The sequence below is a fragment of the Periplaneta americana genome, chromosome 10 (genome assembly GCF_040183065.1).
Source record: "Periplaneta americana isolate PAMFEO1 chromosome 10, P.americana_PAMFEO1_priV1, whole genome shotgun sequence".
In the NCBI taxonomy this organism is placed as follows: domain Eukaryota; kingdom Metazoa; phylum Arthropoda; class Insecta; order Blattodea; family Blattidae; genus Periplaneta; species Periplaneta americana.
Window position 1 is genome coordinate 67,447,910 of NC_091126.1, and position 18,802 is coordinate 67,466,711.

Sequence of the window (18,802 nt, forward strand, 5' to 3'; positions counted from 1 at the left end):
ACAATGTTCTGGTCATTATTTTTGTATCTAATGGTTAGATCTATGATACAGAGCTATTATTATCATACGTTCCAGAAAAGAGCTGCTGGCTGGTCGGCTGCGCCCTGTGTGGTTTCCACCGAGCGCATAACCATTTCCCCAGTGCTTCTCCAATATGTATAACAGTACTAACAATAAATGTTCAAAAATTTGGACTTACCATGCTCATAGTCGTTGCTGAAAATGGCTCCTGTTTGCTGCCGCACAACTGACATCTTCTGATAAATGAATGAACAACACTCTGAAGTTCCACATCATTGATAGCTTGGATTTCTTCTCTTATATAGTCTTTTAGTTCATTTATAGAAAGAGAATTTTTCCTATAAACCCTACCTTTTAGTGTTCCCCATAAATAAAAGTCATAGGGTGTTATATCTGGGCTTCGTGGAAGCCTCAAATTATTACTGATTAGTCTCGTACCGAAAATACTCCCCAATTCCATTATTGACATGGCAGCTGTATGAGCAGTGGCAGAATCTTGTTGGAACAATCATTCCGCATAGGAACACTACGTTTTCTGCTTGATTTTCGATTCTTCTCTGAGCCTGTTTCTTTAAATCGCCTAATTGTTTTGGCAGAAGGCACAGGTTTGTTTGGAAACTTTATTCGAAATTTTCGTCTTGTTTTCGCACACGACCTTCTGCCTTTTATATACGTATTGTACATATACACATGTTCACAGTGAGAATTTGTTGCTAGGCATTATGTAAATACACCATAATCACTAAACTTTATACACTAACGTTGTACACTTGAAGAATCTAGAGTTTCATTACACGACTTCTAAGCACACTGAATGCCATATGGCCACTGGAGCTCGATTGCGCGGGACAAATGGTTAGTGTGCAGCGGAAACCATGCAGAGTGTGGCTGGCTGGCTGCTGTTTTCTGGGACGTACGATAATAATAGTTTTATATAAGCTTAGGAATCATTTTCACAGATGGCTACCATGTCACTAAATCTTCAGATTCCATCATTGACAGCAAATCTTCTTCATAGCAGTGGAATCCCTTATGTTTTAGTCTTTATGTTTATGTTCATGTTTAACTCTGTGCTATCGAGAATTGATTAATAACCCATTATGAAGGCAGCCCGAGAACATGGGCAAAACAATTCCCTGAAATGAGTAATTATACGTAAAAATTATTTTCTAGAATTTAATAGGACTAATGCCCAAGTTTTGTTCAAATTGTCCACTACACTTTACTCTTTTTTTTCTCTCATTTCAGCTGATAACACAGCAATAAAAGAGATGCATTTTGTGGAAATTGACGCGCCATTTCATGAAGACTGTTGTGTATTTACTATAATAGGGACTTACTAGACCTATGGAATGAGAACATATGTATTACCGCAATTTATAAGGCTTATAAAACATGTGATGTTTCAAATGGTAGAACTAAAATCTTCCTAACAGTCACTATTTCTTGGAATCTTATTTTATCGTAAAAAATTATTGTAGTTTCAACACCACATAACAATGTCCAATACTTAACACATCTCAGCCTGCTTGCCTGATTAGAGTATGCCTTGTTTCCAGCTCCTCAAATAATGTCATTCAAATTAATGTGATGAGTAGAGCCCGGATGTTTAGACATTTATAACAGTTAAAATAGGCAGGCAAAAGAGGCACAATAAATTTTGGAAAAGGCATTATACATTTTTTTAACAGGCGTAATATATTTTACCAATAAATTATATAAACGAACTCAGTTTTTACTTCGTAGTTCACACGTGTTGACTTATAAAATACTTTTTTCGTGATTAACTGTCTTTTCACAAACCTTACATAACAAAACTGTTCCAACGGTTGAAAACACAAAGGCACCAAATTCACTATCGTAAGCATGAAGTTTACTTTTCAATGGTTTACTGAATTTAAGCATTCTAGCTCTAAGCTAACCAATCTTATACCTTCTGTCACCCGAAAATAACTGACTGTTCCTCACTCAGATTTCTTTCTCCTACAATAATAAACACATGTAGCACAAAATTGTAATAGTAAGATTTGAAAAATGAAAGCAAACAATTGTAAATGCTACGTGACAACTTCTATGAGAATGGTCTTAATATTTAAAATTATAAAGCTGATTTTTGGAATCATGAAGACATGACATATTTGTAACTGTAGATTGTCGGCCATTATTCATATTACACCAATAGTATTAAAGCACAATTATTAGCAGATTAAGCACCGAAATAAATTATTTATTTACTTTCGTTAGTAAAGTGAGTCATTGTTTCATATATTTAAATTTCATACACATTACATTACAATTAATTAGAAAATTGCTAATAAACAAGAAATATGGCTTTAAAATGACAAAAAAGACATTTATTATTGCATTAGTAAGAAACACCGTGAAAAGGCAAAATAGGCGAAATGAAAATTGGCCCTATCACTTTGATTTACCCCAAATCGCATTTATATCTACGAAAATAATGATTTACTTCCACACAATAAAAAAAGGCATTTTGCCAAACATTCGGGCTCTACTGATGAGTAAATTTTATAATTGTGTATTGTGAATAACTAATAAACGGTATATATTAGAGGAAAAGCACTATCACAACATTTTATTGAAATCAGAATGTTATGCAAACAACATTGTCTAGGTTAGTAGTTTTCTTGATAAGGGCCACCAAAGTTGATTCAGAGAATCACTTTTTCTTTCCTTGAAAACCACAAATGAACAGAATACTAAAAGATTCTTGTTCTACGTAAAAGATTAATCTCTGTGAATAAATGCATAAAGTATCATTCTACACTGTAGCCTATACATAGTGAATAGCAGGTTAACTTCTTTTCTCTCAAATAAATGATGATAAAAATAACCTTCATTTGACCGTCTATTTATTATGAATCATTCAATAAGTGAATATCATGTCAAAACAAGTAGTGGCTACAAGTACTTTCGCTTTATCCGGCATCATCAGGTAGCATAAGAAATTAAATATGCATTAACATAAAAATAGCAAGTGCATGTTTAATTTCTTATGCTATCAGATGATGCCAGATAAGGCGAAAGTACTTGTAGCCACTACTTGTTTTTACATGCTATTCACTTATTGAATGATTCATAATGAAGGTTCTTTTTATCATAATTTATTTGTTAGTATTGACTTGTCGGTTCAATATGTTTTGTAAATTCTTTTCCCTCAGTCAACTTTCGTCTTAATTGGTGAGTACACTTTCACTCACTGATTACGAGAACCATTAAGCCTGGCTTCTGGTACACTTCAGTTAACAGTGACATGTAAATATTCTTATAAATTTAACTGCACTGACAACTTTCAGGAGTTTATGGAAAATTAAATATGGCTGGCTTTATGAACTGTTGCAACAAACAGTTCAGGTGACTTTGTGGTTAGTAATCTGTCATCTTTCCTGAATATCTTCACTAATATTTTGTTAGCGAGCTTTTAGTTATATATAGTTATTTTTGTTTACATATGTCTTCTGTAGTAACATGGCTTATAGGTGCAAGGCATTTTTAACTTAAGAACCTTGTTGTAGATGTATATTTACACAGCCTCCTCGATATGATTAAGAAAACAGTAATTGTTGTTATTTGACATGATCATCAAGGTAAATTATATTACTGGAGATAACTCTTTATATAACTTTTGCTACAGAAACTGCAACCAGCGTCAGCTGTGATAGACATATTACTGGATGTGTAGTTGATAATCGTCTGTAGTATAAAATGTCATTAAAGTATTTAAATTAGCTTTGTGGAGCCGGAAATATTCTTGGCATTCCAAAAGAACCAAATCTTCCTCGCCAGATGACATGGAGTGTGAAATTGATAAGAAAAATAAAGATAACAATATTTTCATATTGGTTTTATGAACACAAGTATTGTAATATGTTAGGTTAGATTAGATTAGATTAGATTAGATTAGGCTAGGTTAGGTTAGGTTAGGTTAGGTTAGGTTAGGTTAGGTTGATTTTTAAAGAGCCTTAAAGAATTCATGCACGTCAGCCTAAAAGGCTTATTGTGCATCCCCATTGGAAGGGATGCTAGCATTGTCTTCCAAAATCTATTCCTTGGACTAGTAATAGTGTCCGTTTCTAAGTCTTTCCTTGTTTGTAATATGTTACATAAGCATAGAATATTTAGCATAAGATAATATAAATCGTTGCTGTGCCCCCAAAATCATCTATGTGCATTTAAACAGATTTCTTCAGGAGAAAGAAAAAAGCATTATTACTTTTAATTCCCTTGATTTTCAAAGCTACTTTCGGTATAATTTCATCATTCCTTATGTAATGTTTGAAGGCACAGTGACAAAATACAATGCTTTAATGTTCAAACTATAATTGAATGGACGAAGTCAAAAATTGCCCAAGTCAACTTTTTGTGTGAAATGAAATAGTCACCCAAACATTCCCTGGTATCATGCGCATGTATCTGAAGTATAAAACTGACCAAGTGAGTGTTCTTATCATAAGAAACATATTGTACAAGTTTTGACTGGAGCCAAGAAATTCCCATATGTGCATGAACATGAGAAGTTCTTGACTTGAGACACTTTCAGTGCACTTGGTTGGAAACAGTAGGCCTATGCCTACCAATCAGCTGTTTGCTTGGAGAGAAAACTTATAGCACACTGTAGGCCTATTGTATCATTGTTTTTATCTGGTGCTGAAATAGTAAATAAGTTGTTTAATAATTATTATGTATAGTAGCAGTGATAGTGAAGAGACAATGCCAAAAACAAAGGATGGAAACGTGATGAAAGTTCATAGAGAAGAAACAAGATCCCACAATTTAAAGTGGAGGGAAAGGAGCATACAAGTTGGACAGAAAAAACTGTTTCTGTCTTCCAGTAAAGAGAGAGAAAATGGAAGATATAAATAATAAAATATCTCTCAGACAGTGAACAAAGTTATTACTCCATGTTCATTACAGACAATTCAACACCTGGGAATGATTAAGAGTTTGACTTTGACGAAGGAGGAAGGAAATAATATAACACTGATAATCTACATTGATTCTGAATTTCACATGGCATTGATATTGTTTCATAATATGTTTTACTATATACATTTAATGTAATTTGTAATATACTGCCATACAATAAATGTAATGTTTGCACATGATATGTTCATTTTTTTCAACTCCAGTCAAGAACTGACCAAGTCTTCACTTTTTAAGTAAACTGACAACAACAACTATTTCTAACAAAATAATCTGCCCTCAATGAGGGTGACCATAAAGATCCAGAATAAAAGCACTACAGAATAATTTAGAAAGACAAAAAGATTATATATAGGAATTGTTTAGTAAAAACTCCAGAGAAATGCAAACCCAGTAGAATCATCAATGGCCAAAATATAAATGGTAATGTAGTATTTGGATTGAATCCTTAAGAATAATCAATAAAATTTTTTGATTTTAAAAAAATCGGAGACCGAGTGCTTTTAAAATATTACATGTGAATTTAGGAAGTGTGCCACGTGCACCAAACAAAAGACCAGAAACACTCCACTGACTAGTGGCAGTGTTATATTTCTCACTTAGGTATGGGACGCAGGACTCATAAATGGATTTCCTGTCCTCATCAACATGTTGTGCATGCAGGGCATCGCTCTCAAACTGGATTGTAGGATCAAGAACTATTCCCTTAGATTGAGTCCTGTGAATGGCTACAATATCTGCTCTTCTGTTCAAATCTAAGGATGAAACACAGTGGATTTCCTCATGTAGCTCCCATCCATGATGCTTGAGGACATCAGCAATACTGGTCCTGGCCTTATGGTGTTGATTGTTGCACAGCAGCTCCATTTTTCGACAGAATCCCAACACGTGACCAAGAGTTTCTGTCTCATTGCAGCCAGGATGGCGACAACGGGTTGTGTTGAAACTTCTTCAGGGCACAGATCTAACCGCAGATACATTGCTGGACATTTTAATTGCATTAATGTATTCTAAAATCGATAAATTTGCTTTTGAAGACATCCAGGAAATTGCCTTGGGACACTCAGAATACAGGATAACACCTTTGCCCTTATGAGGTAATTTACACCATAATTTAAAACTTCTGTTCTGCAAGATCTCCCTCAATTGTCGACTTTTAGTGTTGGGACCAATAGAAGACTTATTGATGTTTAGTCTACGTAGACTCGGTTGCTGTTCAAGGTGCAGGTTCCTTACAAAGTTAAGATGCATATCATTAATACGGTGAAGACAATTACAGATGTTATAATGTTGAATGCTGGCCTCCCACTCTGCACAAATAATTCCCAAACTTAAGCTCTTAATATTATGTATTGCGAATATGTTTGATGTTGACCTAAATACCGTTAAGTATGTATTGTGTAATTTTCATGACTATGAAAAGATTAGAGATGATATAAAACACTTCTTGTGAATTCTCGAAAATTTGAATAAAATGACTTGGTCACTTCTTGACTTCAATTAAGTGAATGGAGTGTAGGCTGCAGAATTATTATCAGTTATTATGCTTCAAGAAACAGTAAAATAGTGCTGCTGCATATCCTAACAGATAAGTAACCACAGGACTAAGTGCAATTACTAGTTCAAAAACTGATAACTGTACAGATGTCAATGTTTTTCGGAACTCATTTAAAACTTATCAGCATGTTAAATCATAAATAACTCTATATGTAGATAATTGTCGTTCCAGAAACTAGGCATGAGTGCTCATAATACAGTGTGTGACGTGTACAATGTACTGGCATTATCACCGGTCGTAGTGCAGATGTTTAGTGGGGAGATCCAACCACTCTCTCGCACAGGAGGAAAACGAATTGACAGTGAATGGCTGTGATTTAGGCCTATAATCCCATACAACTAACGTGCCAGTAAGAGGTAATAAAATATTATGTTCAACTTACCTTTTATTAATAATTGGTTAAATGGCGATCTTACTCGTGTTAATTATGTAAGCATGTGTGGCTTACAGCTGTTTCGGTGCTTCTTCACATCATCCTCAGAGCCTACTAGCACGCATTATTATTATTAAATCATATTTTTAAAATTGATGTGCACCTTACTGGATGCAAGAATCACATCAGTGTAGAAAATTCATAACACTTCCGCAAGTCTCTATTATTTTGTAATTTCACTTAGTACTCGCCTCATTTCTTTCTCCAGCCTTCAAGACACTTTCTGCTTTAAATTTCCCAAAAGAAAAGAATCACGAACATTTAAATCTAGGGAACGAGCTGGCGAACATCCGCAACTAATTACGCGATCATAAAAACATTTTTTGGAATATATATTATATGACTTTCTCGTGTTAAATTCTATTGTACCTGGTTTACATGTTTCATGTTTAAGTGATATAGTGTTAAAAGTTGTGTAATCAAGATGTATAAACATTTTTTCTAATGTTTCTAATGATATAGTGACTGTAGGAGTATTTACAATGGAGTTATCCTACTGGAAGTAAACATACTGTTTTATATCATCAGTCAGTATTGGAAAATAAGACTACAATATGTCTCGCACAAAATGTTGTGAGCATGTATCTGAAAAGAAAATGGAGCCAGTTACCCTGCATGCAGTAATGCCACACCACAAACCCATTTCCTGATCGTGAAGAGGAACTTCATGCATTGATTGAGGATTGTCAGTGTACCAGTGCCTTATATTCTGAGAGTATATATAACCGCTTAAATGGACAGCTTCATCTGTCATTAATAATAGAGATGGATCAATAGCACCATTATGAACATAACGCAACATCTGCTCACATAAATTCACGCATGTGGCTGAATCCTCTTGCTGTATAAAAATGTAGCATTTTCTATCCTCTTAATATTGATCTTTGTGACAGATCGCATTCTTGTGGTAATCAGCGTGAAGATTTCGTAGGAATTTATTGTATTCTTGCTTGAATATCTGCAAGTTTCTCCGATGTGATACTCGCATCCAGAAAGGTGGATATCATTTTTAACAAATACTTTGATAAAAGGAAAGTTCAACATAACATTTCCTTCTTACCTCTTTCTGGCTCATTATTTGTATGGAACTGTAGGCCTAAATCACCTCTCATTTTTTTCCTCCTGTGTGAGAGAGCGGTCGAATCTCCCCACTAAACACACATGCTAAAACCGGCAATAGTGCCAATGAGTTGTATATGCCATTCAATGTGTAAGGTATAAGTGTTACTAAAGATGAATGTTGCTTTCTTAAATTTAAGTTAACTAAAAAGTACAGTAGAACCCTGATTTTAGGCGACCTCCAGTTAACGGTTTTCAGCATTAAACGGTGAAATTTCACAGCCCCAATAATTGAAGGAATCTTGTTTAAAACCTGCTAAATGCATAATTTTAAATATTGAGAAAAATGAGAAAATTATGTATCTCAGTAACCATGAGTAATGCAATTATTTTTAAATATAAGTTTGCAGGCTTATATTCTTCCCTATTAGAACCCAAAATAATAGATTCCTTCAATGATGATTTAATTGTACATTAAGCAGGGTTTGCAGCGGAGCTCCTGCAAAATTAAATTTACAACATTATATTTTACTGAAAGACATATGTCGTTAATTGTTATACATTTTGTCATAAAATGGTACTATTTTTAACACTAAAAGGATTGTATCGGTCATTCTGACCGATAAGTAGTTTTAAGGTTTTATGAATTGCACGGGATTTATGTTAGCGTTTTTATATATTAATTACTTTTATTCATGTACACTTTTTATTATTAAACTTGCCAAAAAAAATGAAATCCCTAATAGGAATGTGAAGTTATAATGTATTTAACCTAATCTACTGCCACAGTTTATTTTTACCAGTAGTAGCTATTGTTGTAGGCCTAATGTCGAAATATGCAATATTGAGTTTCTTAACTTTTGCTTTTTTTATATTTTGTATACAAATAATAAATAAACAAACAAACCCAGTATTGAAATGAGTACGTGTAAGTTATGTTTCAGAATTAAATACAGACATAAAAATAAATCCAGTGTTGAAATGAGTATGTGTAAACTATGTTTGCTTCAATTAGAGCAAAATATTTTTACTTCATCAATTAATAACACTGTAGAAAGACTTGTTGAAGTATGCAAATGCTGTTACATTACTAAGCTAAAACACGTGCATCTCTAAGGACCTTAAAACCTGCATTCTTATTATTTTGTGGTTGCATTATGTAGATTCTGACATGGAGTATCACTACTAACTTCCTGCATTAAGCAGTTTTTGCAGCAGAGACTTACTTTTATACTCCTTTTCATATGGGAATATGGTACAGTTTGATACCTATAGTTACTACATTTAGTACAGTATGTTCCAGAGTACTGATTTGGTATAAAACTCAATTTCATAAAATACTGCATTAAGCAGATTTTCAACCTGACCCCCACCTCAATTGTTATATGGTGAGTAATGTATTTTTATATTCAATTTAGTTGTCCTGGGTAGCACAGTCGGTATAGCACTGGCCTTCTGTGCTCAAAGTTGTGGGTTTTATCCCAGCCCAGGTTGATGGCATTTGTGTGTGCTTAAGTGCGACAGGCTCATGTCAGTAGATTTACTGGCATGTAAAAGAACTCCTGCGAGACAAAATTCCGACATACTGGTGACGCTGATATAACCTTGGCAGTTGCGAGGGTCGTTAAATAAACCATAATTTGAAATTTTTTTTTCTAGAGTGCCGCATATTATTGCTCATAATTCTTGACTACTTCACAAATGACTTGTATCAAAGCAGTCTCTGTATGTACGCAGGTAGAATTCTGTTCAAATAGGCAAAATTGCGTCCCCTCGCCAAAAAGAGATGAATTTTTTTTTTTTGCATAAATATCAACATTAAGATGTTTTTTTAATAAGAAACAAAAAAGAATGGAATGATTTTGTTAATCTCTCGCCACCAATTGCGCACCATACTCTTTTTTTCGAATCATGGATGTGCATTTCGTGAAGGAGTTGGTCAGATTTTTTGGATCTTCAATATTGATTGTTTAGGAACTTACATGTTTATCCAAAAACAGTAGGAGATTAGGTTGAGTTCCTCCATTATGCATCAAAATGACCATGTACAAAATTTATACTTATGCACAGGATCATTGGGTTGCAGTTCTTGCACAACAATAATTTTATATGGTTTTCTTTTATCTTTAATAATTTCATACTTATACACACAGAACTTAAGAAATTTCTCTTTTCTGTGAAAGATATAGTGACGTTGTTGGGAAACTTTCTAGGCCATAAAGAATGTCATCCATACATTCTTCAGTGAGGATTCTTATGTATGTTGATATTTACGTTTCTTATCATTAACATTACCTATGTTACAGAATTATTTCACCAATATATGAATAGCTTTGTGACTTGCTTTTCACCAAGAAATCTTTCTTGAAATTGTCTTTGAACTTAGCTAATTTAGAGTATTAGCACATTTGCACATTTAATCATATAAAAACACTTTTTGTGGAATGGAATATTTTAACTGATCCATTTTATTCTTTGTAATTTTATAGTAACACAAAAAGCAAACGTGACAGCACCCACTGTAACCCAGTAACCTCGATATTAACATAGTCATCCATGCTAAGGTACTTGTGGTTGAGACAAACTCCGCTTGGCAGAAAATTGCTCAACTACATTGCTGAGTAAAAATGCGTAACACTTGGATTTTTGTGAGAAATGCAGATTTAATGTGCAAAAAGTGATATGTACATGCAATATTTCATCATAATCTTTTAAAGTAACACATTACATTGTTATTTAGTTAAAGCACGTAATTGTAACTTACAACGATTTAATTCTGTGAATAATTAATTGTACATTGTCTTGTTTTGGTGTTAGTTGAATTAATTTCCGACAAAGCCAATTTACATTGTTAAGTTCCCTATTTTTAAGCTCATAACATTCCCTAAACCTATCATTCAGTATTCCATTAAGCTCTGTGGAGAAAGATTTAATGCAAGATGGTTCTGAATTCGAAAGATGCTGCAAGAGCTGTTGCACTAATTGAGCCATTCAGAGCAAAAGTGGTGTAAGTCAAAATTGGGTAATGAGGTTTAAAATAAAAATTCTGTAAAGTACAGTGCAAAGTAGCAATTAATATGTCCTTGCTATCCACTGACTATTAATAGTTTAAATAAATTGAATATTAATTGCTACTTTGCGCTGTATTTTACAGAATGTTTACTTTAACCCTCATTACCCATTCTTGACTTACACTGCTTCTGCTCTGAACGGCTCAATTGATGGACGCAGCTTGCTTTATGTTATGAATCTGTTAAGAGTATTTTCCGAGCTATAAAATGTCGGCCTAGGTCTATATCGGTCAGAGAAGATCCATTTTTTAACTACTGAGGTGTTGAGTGATCGTCATGTGACAGCAGTAAAAGCCAGAAATCGGCTGGAGGAAGTATGTAATGTTATCAGCAAGTGGACAGTGAAGAGAAGACTTGATGAAGCAAACCTGCCCTCAAGAAAACCTTTCAGCGGCCTTCAGTTGGCAAATCTACAGTTTGCCCGAGAACATGAGAATTTGGAAGAGGAGCAGTGTGACAGTATTTTTTTCATAGACGGATCAAAGTTCAGCATCAGATCACGAGACAGAAAGGAAACGGTATGGAGAAGACCTGGAGAGCATTGTGCTACCTGTACCTTCTCAGCAAGAATGGCTTATGGAGGAATTTTCATCATGGTATGGAGAGGCATCAGCTCTCATTCCCATACTGAGCTAGTGGTAATTGAAAATGGGACACTAAATTAACATCAGTACATCGAGGAGGTACTTCTTCAATATGTCTTTCCTTTTGCCTCTTACATTAGCAAAAACTTAGTTTTAATGCATGGCAATGACCGACCACATACCTCTCGATTCATGTCGCAGTTCTTAGAGGAGATGGAAATCGTCACTTTGAACTGGCCTGTATGAAGTCCTGATCTCAATTCCATCGAGCATGTGTGTGAAATGCTCAAAGGGTTTTTCACATTGTGGGTGAGATGCGGGCAGCTCTTCTGGAAGAATGGAAGACAATTCAACAAAATTACATCAAAACCCTATTGCCAGCATGCCAAATGGAATGCAAGATGTTATTCGCCAAAATAGTGGCAACACCTGTTATTGAGTGTCCAGGAATCTGTTAAAAAGGTTCTGAGTTTAATTAGTGGTGAGCAATCTGTCAGAGTGGCTGTGTAGAAAGTTAATTGCACCAGCATCAAAAGGTCTTCATTCACATCTTCCATTCATTCATTGTTAATTCTCTGTGTTGTCTTGCATGAAACTCATAACCCTCACTTAAATCATTCTGAGCAAATCAAGGATTTAATGCATGGAGGTGTGTTGTTTTAAATGTACCTTCATTATACTGCCCCCTTATATTTCTACCGCAACTTTGTACACAACACACAGAATTTGAAGGATGATATATGAAAGGTTTGGGAAGGAGAATGGTCTGCACAAGAGGGAAATAAATTACGAAGTATAAAGAATGTTGTTTGAGTTTGGGATTCGTCCATAAGAGCGTCATGACACGAAGAAGTTTTACTTGAGAATTGGCCACTGTGTCTGACATATGGCCATCTCCTACGTGGCAAGTCTCAACCGGAGTGTGAGATATGCCATATACCAGTTATGGTCGAACATATTTTATTGCATAGCAGAAAATATGACTGTGCCCATCGACAATATGCAATTTGGCCGATTTTACGTGACACACTTGGAAATGATTTTAATTGTGCAAATGCAGTTCTGAGATTTTTATCCAATACAGGACTTGACAAGGTGATTCAGATTTTATTGACCCGTTGTTTGTTTACCCTCTGGACCCTTTACATCCAGAGACTATTTTGTTTTACATACTTGACATTTCAGACCATCTACATCTGAATATTTTATAGAGTTTTACTGTTGTTAAATCTCCAGATTATTGGTGTCTGGTGGCATTTGTTTTATAATTTTATGGTTGCTTTTTAAAGTAGTCTGGTGTCTAATAAACAACAAATTTTTACTTTTTGTCTTGCTCCGATATAAAAATAGGTAAATGATACTAATATGTGTGCCCTAAATCTGAATTTAAAATCCAAATTGCCCCATCACGTACCATTTTCAGGGGAAAGTGAATTGAATTTTTTGTGAAAAAACTTATTTTTTCTTCTTTTTCACTGCTACTGATAAAATTACAACAGACTAAGGATTCAAAATGCCTCATAATACTTGAAAAATATGTACTGGATACAAAAATGATGTTACATAGTTTAAACACAAAAAAACATAATAACAATAAAAATATTTCATGTGTATAACGAGAAAAATCTCGGAATTTGAACTCACCATTTTAAAGTATTTTCTGGATGACTTCTGTTTATAACTAGACTCGGGACTGTCTTTTACAAGGAACCAACAATAGTCTGCAAGCATCCTTTATATCGCCTTTCCATTTCAGATATTTCTTGATGAAATCTTCACCCATGATCATCGCTTACCACTCCAAGGTTAGGAGAAAAGAAATCCAAAGGAGAATGTAGAAAGTGTATTTTGAGATACATATTACACCCCATTTTCTCATATGCACTTAACATAGTTTCCACTAGTTCGATGTAGTTGTCTGCCCTAGAATTTCCAAGGAAATTTGCTTTGAAAGTGCGTCATGCCATTTTTTCTGTAACGGAAAGTTTTTCCTCACACAAAGAGTCATTAATAACTTTGCGAGTTTGTGGACCAATGAAAATGCCCTCTTTTAATTTGCCTTCACTCAAACTGGTAAGCTTTTCTTTTAAATATTGAAAACCACACCCTTGTCCGTTCATTGCATCGAACTCACTTTGAACTGTTATGAAATTTAATGAATAGAAGGGACCAGTCATTATCTGTTTATTTATTAGAGGTACAAAAGAATATGCCAACAACCATAAGAAACCGGAAATATATCGTAAACTCATAAAATGCATTAGCTTTTGTTTTGGTTTACAACCTCCAACCTGTTCCAGATGTTTCCTGGGAGAGTGCTAATCAAAAAGTGAAAACATAGTATATCTTAAAAACCTTATGTGATACGAAGAAAAGAGATGCATTTTCGGATTCAGCGCACACCAAACCATAAGGGACACATTGTCTTAAGTCTGAGCAAAATTGTTATTGTTCAGTGATAATTGCTTATTTTTGTAATTTTTTAACGAATCATTTTGTTGGTAATGCATTTGTGTAGCTGGTTTTAATGTGACAACGTTTTTTAATTTGTGTTCCTTTTTAATTTATGGTATGTTTTTTGTTTTTGAAAGAATTTTAGATAAGGGCACAAATAGCCATAGTAGGTGACGCACTCTTTTTAAACTCCACTAACTAACTATATGAAAGGTTTATTGTCATATTAATAATATTATCTCATTTTTTAAATTACATTATGTTTTCACTAAACTGATATGCAATAAATGTTACTTTAAAAGATTCTGAAGATACATATACTATATCATTTTTGTAAATTAAATCTGAATTTCTCGGAAAAATCAAATTGTTACACTTCTTTTGCTCAGCAGTATACTGTATTTAATCTGTAATATTGATTTACTGCTATATCTTAAATTTGTAAGTTTTTTTTTTTTTTATTATATTTGGGGGAGACAAGTTTAAGAGCACAGAGTATACAGGTTGTTGATAATAAAAATGCTGTACTTCCCTACTTACTATACCTTGTGATTTTGAACTGTTACAGAGTAGCAGGTCTCAAAAATATTTACCACTATTTTGTTGTTTATTTTTATTATATTTTCAGTAACATATATAAATGTCAGGAAAATTTGTAGCTTACTGTATTTCACACGTTTTTACGTCAATTTTGCAGGTTAAAGGATGAATATCATGCTCTCGAGGAGCGGAACCTCACTCTGAATCGAACTTTGGAAGCACGTATGTTAGAAGGAGATTCCAGTAGTACATCTCTTGAGCTGAGTGAATGCAAGATGCAACGTGACCAAATTTTTCAAAATGTGAGTTTCTGATACTTGTGCTCTTATTGCTAGGATTTGCTGTTTTGCTATATTTTTCACTAACCTGTGTATTCATTTGCATGGCATCATTGAAGTGAAATATTATGTATGTGATTTTATATTACCTCTCCTTCACTGTTACTCATGCTTAATTAGAGTTTGAATACTCAGTTTAGCCTTGATACAGCCTCGAACATAAGTCATAGCTTGAATTCAATTGTGTAGTACCACAGTCTAGTATATACAGTCACGAAGCTTGAGTTGATGAGGGTACTAGGAACAATAGACTGTGCAGGTACTATTTCGCATTGTCTGTGATGAGGCGATGGTAGCAATCCTAGTGGTTAGCAACTATCTATGGATGTATATTTCTTACATATTGAGCTTCGTGACTGTATATACTAGACTGTGATAGTACAATGATGCTGTCTGATGATGCGTGGATTTCGATTGTCAAAGTTATGAAAAGAAATTCCATCCCATACTCTCTTTTCAGTCAGGAAAAAATAAACAAGTCGAACGAAAAATTTTCCACTTCTTGGACAGATTATCAGTCACTTAACAAGAACTTTAACGACACTGAAAATATCTTGTGCAGGAATTTGTTTTCATTTTCAAGTGCAGAAGGTTAGAAATTAGTTTGTAATTTTCAGCAATTTGTTTCTTCTCTCCAGGTGTTAGATGCAATTAAACGAGCTTTCAGTCTATAACTACGCCAAACTGACCCACTAAATTAACTTGATTATTACTATAGGCCAAGGCATAATTCTCGCACACAACTTCAGAAAGCAACATATAAATGAATCGTGATTGGCAGAAACCCCACATGTCTATTTGAGCAAATTTTTCAGGAGGCACCAGAAACTGATTGTCATCAAAAGTGTTTGGTATTTTGAAGTGACTATTTTTTATTTAAGCATAATAATAAGTTCTGGTGTTTAACATATATGAAATTTAATTATTTCTTTAGTATTTACTGAAAAAAAGAAATCTAAATTGCCTGGAAATGTGGGGTTTCTTGCAATTCACGATTAGTAATGTACGGTGTTATTCATAGACATTTCGCTAGCCCGTGCTACGATCATGCTAAACTAGCCCCGGCTATCGACTGGTTACTTGTACGGGATTCATGTTATATCATATCGCTAACAATTGTTTATGAATACGAAAAACGTTAGTTTGCTGATCATCCACCGGAAGCCCATGCTAAGATTGTCTATGAATACGGCCCAATAATTTTATTTCTTTAATACATTGTTAGGTGAAGAAGACGAAGGACAATTTTTTTAACTTATAAAGAACTTTAAATGTATATTTAAGCCAAGAAATTGAAAAAGTACACAAACTTACAAAAATGCAAAATTGCATAAATAGCATATTTAATTCTTCAAATTCCATTAATCCTATTAAAAAATAAATAAAAACGAAAAGCAAACCGAATTTTTTTTTTTTTTTTTTTTTTTTTTAGTTTCTAAAAAATTCCACATGCCCTGTATTTGTGGTGTTCCTGAAATTTCCTGCAATTCACTGTTACTAATTGCTTCTGTGAAATGTATACTGAGTACTGGACATGTGGGATTTTTGCACTACTTGAAAGGCCTGCAATTCACGATTCAATTATCAGTCGAACTTATTTCACATTTACGCATTACATCACTAGTGATAGACTTGTTCTTTATTAATTAAAACAGCACCAACATCATTGTTAAGGTTGGCATGATTCTGGGTACAAAAATATGGGAACTTATTTTCCCACAAATTAGGGGTGTAATTTGCATTAATGAAAGCTATTCACTATATTGTACCAGTACATAAAAATGAACCGTGAAACTGAATATATCCTACTTACACTCTCATAACATTAATATCCTGATATGCTAGTCTGATTAAATGATTTAAACATACATAGTATTAATTATGTTAGTCATCAATTTTATTCTCATACTTCTGGAAAGAATGCACTTGCTTCAGAAAAAAGTATTTTCTTTGATGTAGTCACAGAAATACAAGCATGAAAACTCTGAATTGACTTTAATTTGAAGCAATGCTTTTACCTTATTTATTTGGAGTTTGTTCCTTCCAAGTGTCCAAATGACTTTTATCAAATAAAACACTGTCTACAGTTGCAGATGTTCTGGGAGACGGTACTCACATTCTAAAACTTTCTCAGAATTGTTAAATTTCATTTCATTTTCATTTCAATAGTTGAAAGCTTAGATACACAGGCTTACACCTTTCAGTTCTCTGTTTGGGTCTTTTTTTTTTCTTCCTGCTTCTCCACATTTTCTTCGATTTTTTAAAGCACAAGATTCACGAGCATTTCATCAAAAAGTTGGTCAATGTTGATGGAAGCATTAGGATTACAAAACGAGTGAATTTATAAACTCAGCTGATTTCTCGACACTTTTCTAGTGTAGGACTGATTCATAACCTGAACCTATTTGAATTCAAGAAAACTGCTCAGCACCCTCAAAACTTTCCTCCCATGGTTCGAGATATGAAATATATTTGTCATAAAAGTTCGGAGTATTTTCTTCGAAATCCTTATTTTCATTTCACTTTCAGTGATTAATATCACCAGATTTTGTTTAGCTGCCATCATCATCATCATCATCATCATCATCATCATCATCATCATCTTCCTCCCATGTATTAGGCCTGGTGGCCTGTTACAGTCTTGTGCCATCATTTGAATGGTCTTCCTAAAGATCTCTTTCCTCTTGGATGGTAATTCAAAATCTGATGAGGGATGCGGGATCGATCAATGCACTGAAGGTGCTGCTGCCAATTATTTCTATATGTAGTTATATGGTCCATAACCGAAGAGATTTGAAGTTCTTGAAGAATATCTCATTTTTCTTTTTGTCTAACTTTGTGTATCCAGCTGTTCATCTCATGAACTTCATTTCGCGAGCTGTTATTCTGCTTATGTCTCTTTTACATATAGTCCAAGCTTCGCTCCCATAGGTAAGCATTAGTCTTGCTAAGGTTTTATGAGCTCTTATTCTTGTATGTCTTTGCACTAAAGATTGTTTAAAAACTCTATTAATGGTTCCCATGGACTTATTATAATTTTGAATTTTAAGTGATATATCAATTTCATTGTCATAACTAACATGATATCCTAAGTACTTGAATGAGGAAACTTGTTCAACAATCTTATTATAAACACAGGTTTTGTTACGAACAGGTAATCTTCCTTTAAAAGCCATAACTTTTGTTTTACTTGTAGCGATTTTCATATCATACTGTTCGGCTAAGAGTTGAAGTTGATAAGTAGATTGTTGTAAGCCATCCTCTGTATCTGCAAAAAGTACGGTACTGCAAAAAGTTCAGCTGCCTGAGGGGTAAATTTATGTTTTCTCCTGGAAGTGAGTTTCGTAATCTGTGAATGCAATATTTTGGTCTTTGGTGTATCTTTAAAACCGAAGTACAGTACAAAACTATATCTTTGGTTACTATGTAGTAGGTGCCATTTCTTCAAGGATGTAATAATTATTAATCTCCTTTCCAAGTCCGAATAGAAAATACAGATATTTTGTTACCTTTTTATGTGTATGATATGGACACAGGTCTTAAAAATACGAACTGTCCATATAAAATAAGGACGAATGAGAACCCTAATCATTGTGAAACCTCTAGAATCTGAATAGAATTTTTTTTAATTCTTGTGATACTATTCTTGTTCACATGGAGCAGTATTCTTCATAGTTGCAATTGTTACAGCATAATTAAATATCTGGTTAAAAACAGTCTGTTCCATGGAGAATTCGCCACTCTTACATAGTTGTGTTGACCAAAAACAGTATCAAGATTCTTGCACTGCATTTGACAGA

The 18,802-nt window shown here is 34.0% G+C and overlaps 1 protein-coding gene across 8 annotated transcripts in view; it reads left to right on the forward strand.

The window, feature by feature from the left end:
- The window catches only part of Slmap (Sarcolemma associated protein), a 215,630-nt gene that overhangs the window by 147,256 nt on the left and 49,572 nt on the right, over positions 1-18,802 (forward strand). For 7 of the 8 annotated variants that reach the window (XR_011334357.1, XR_011334358.1, XM_069837662.1 and 4 more), the window contains one exon: positions 14,822-14,966. Coding sequence is in view for 6 of the 8 variants with exons in the window: in XM_069837662.1 (XP_069693763.1) it covers positions 14,822-14,966 (145 nt within the window). In the remaining 2 variants the exon portion in view is untranslated. Of the gene's footprint in view, positions 1-1,269; positions 5,148-14,821; positions 14,967-18,802 lie in introns of those variants that run through there. The other variant, XM_069837664.1, reaches the window with a different exon arrangement.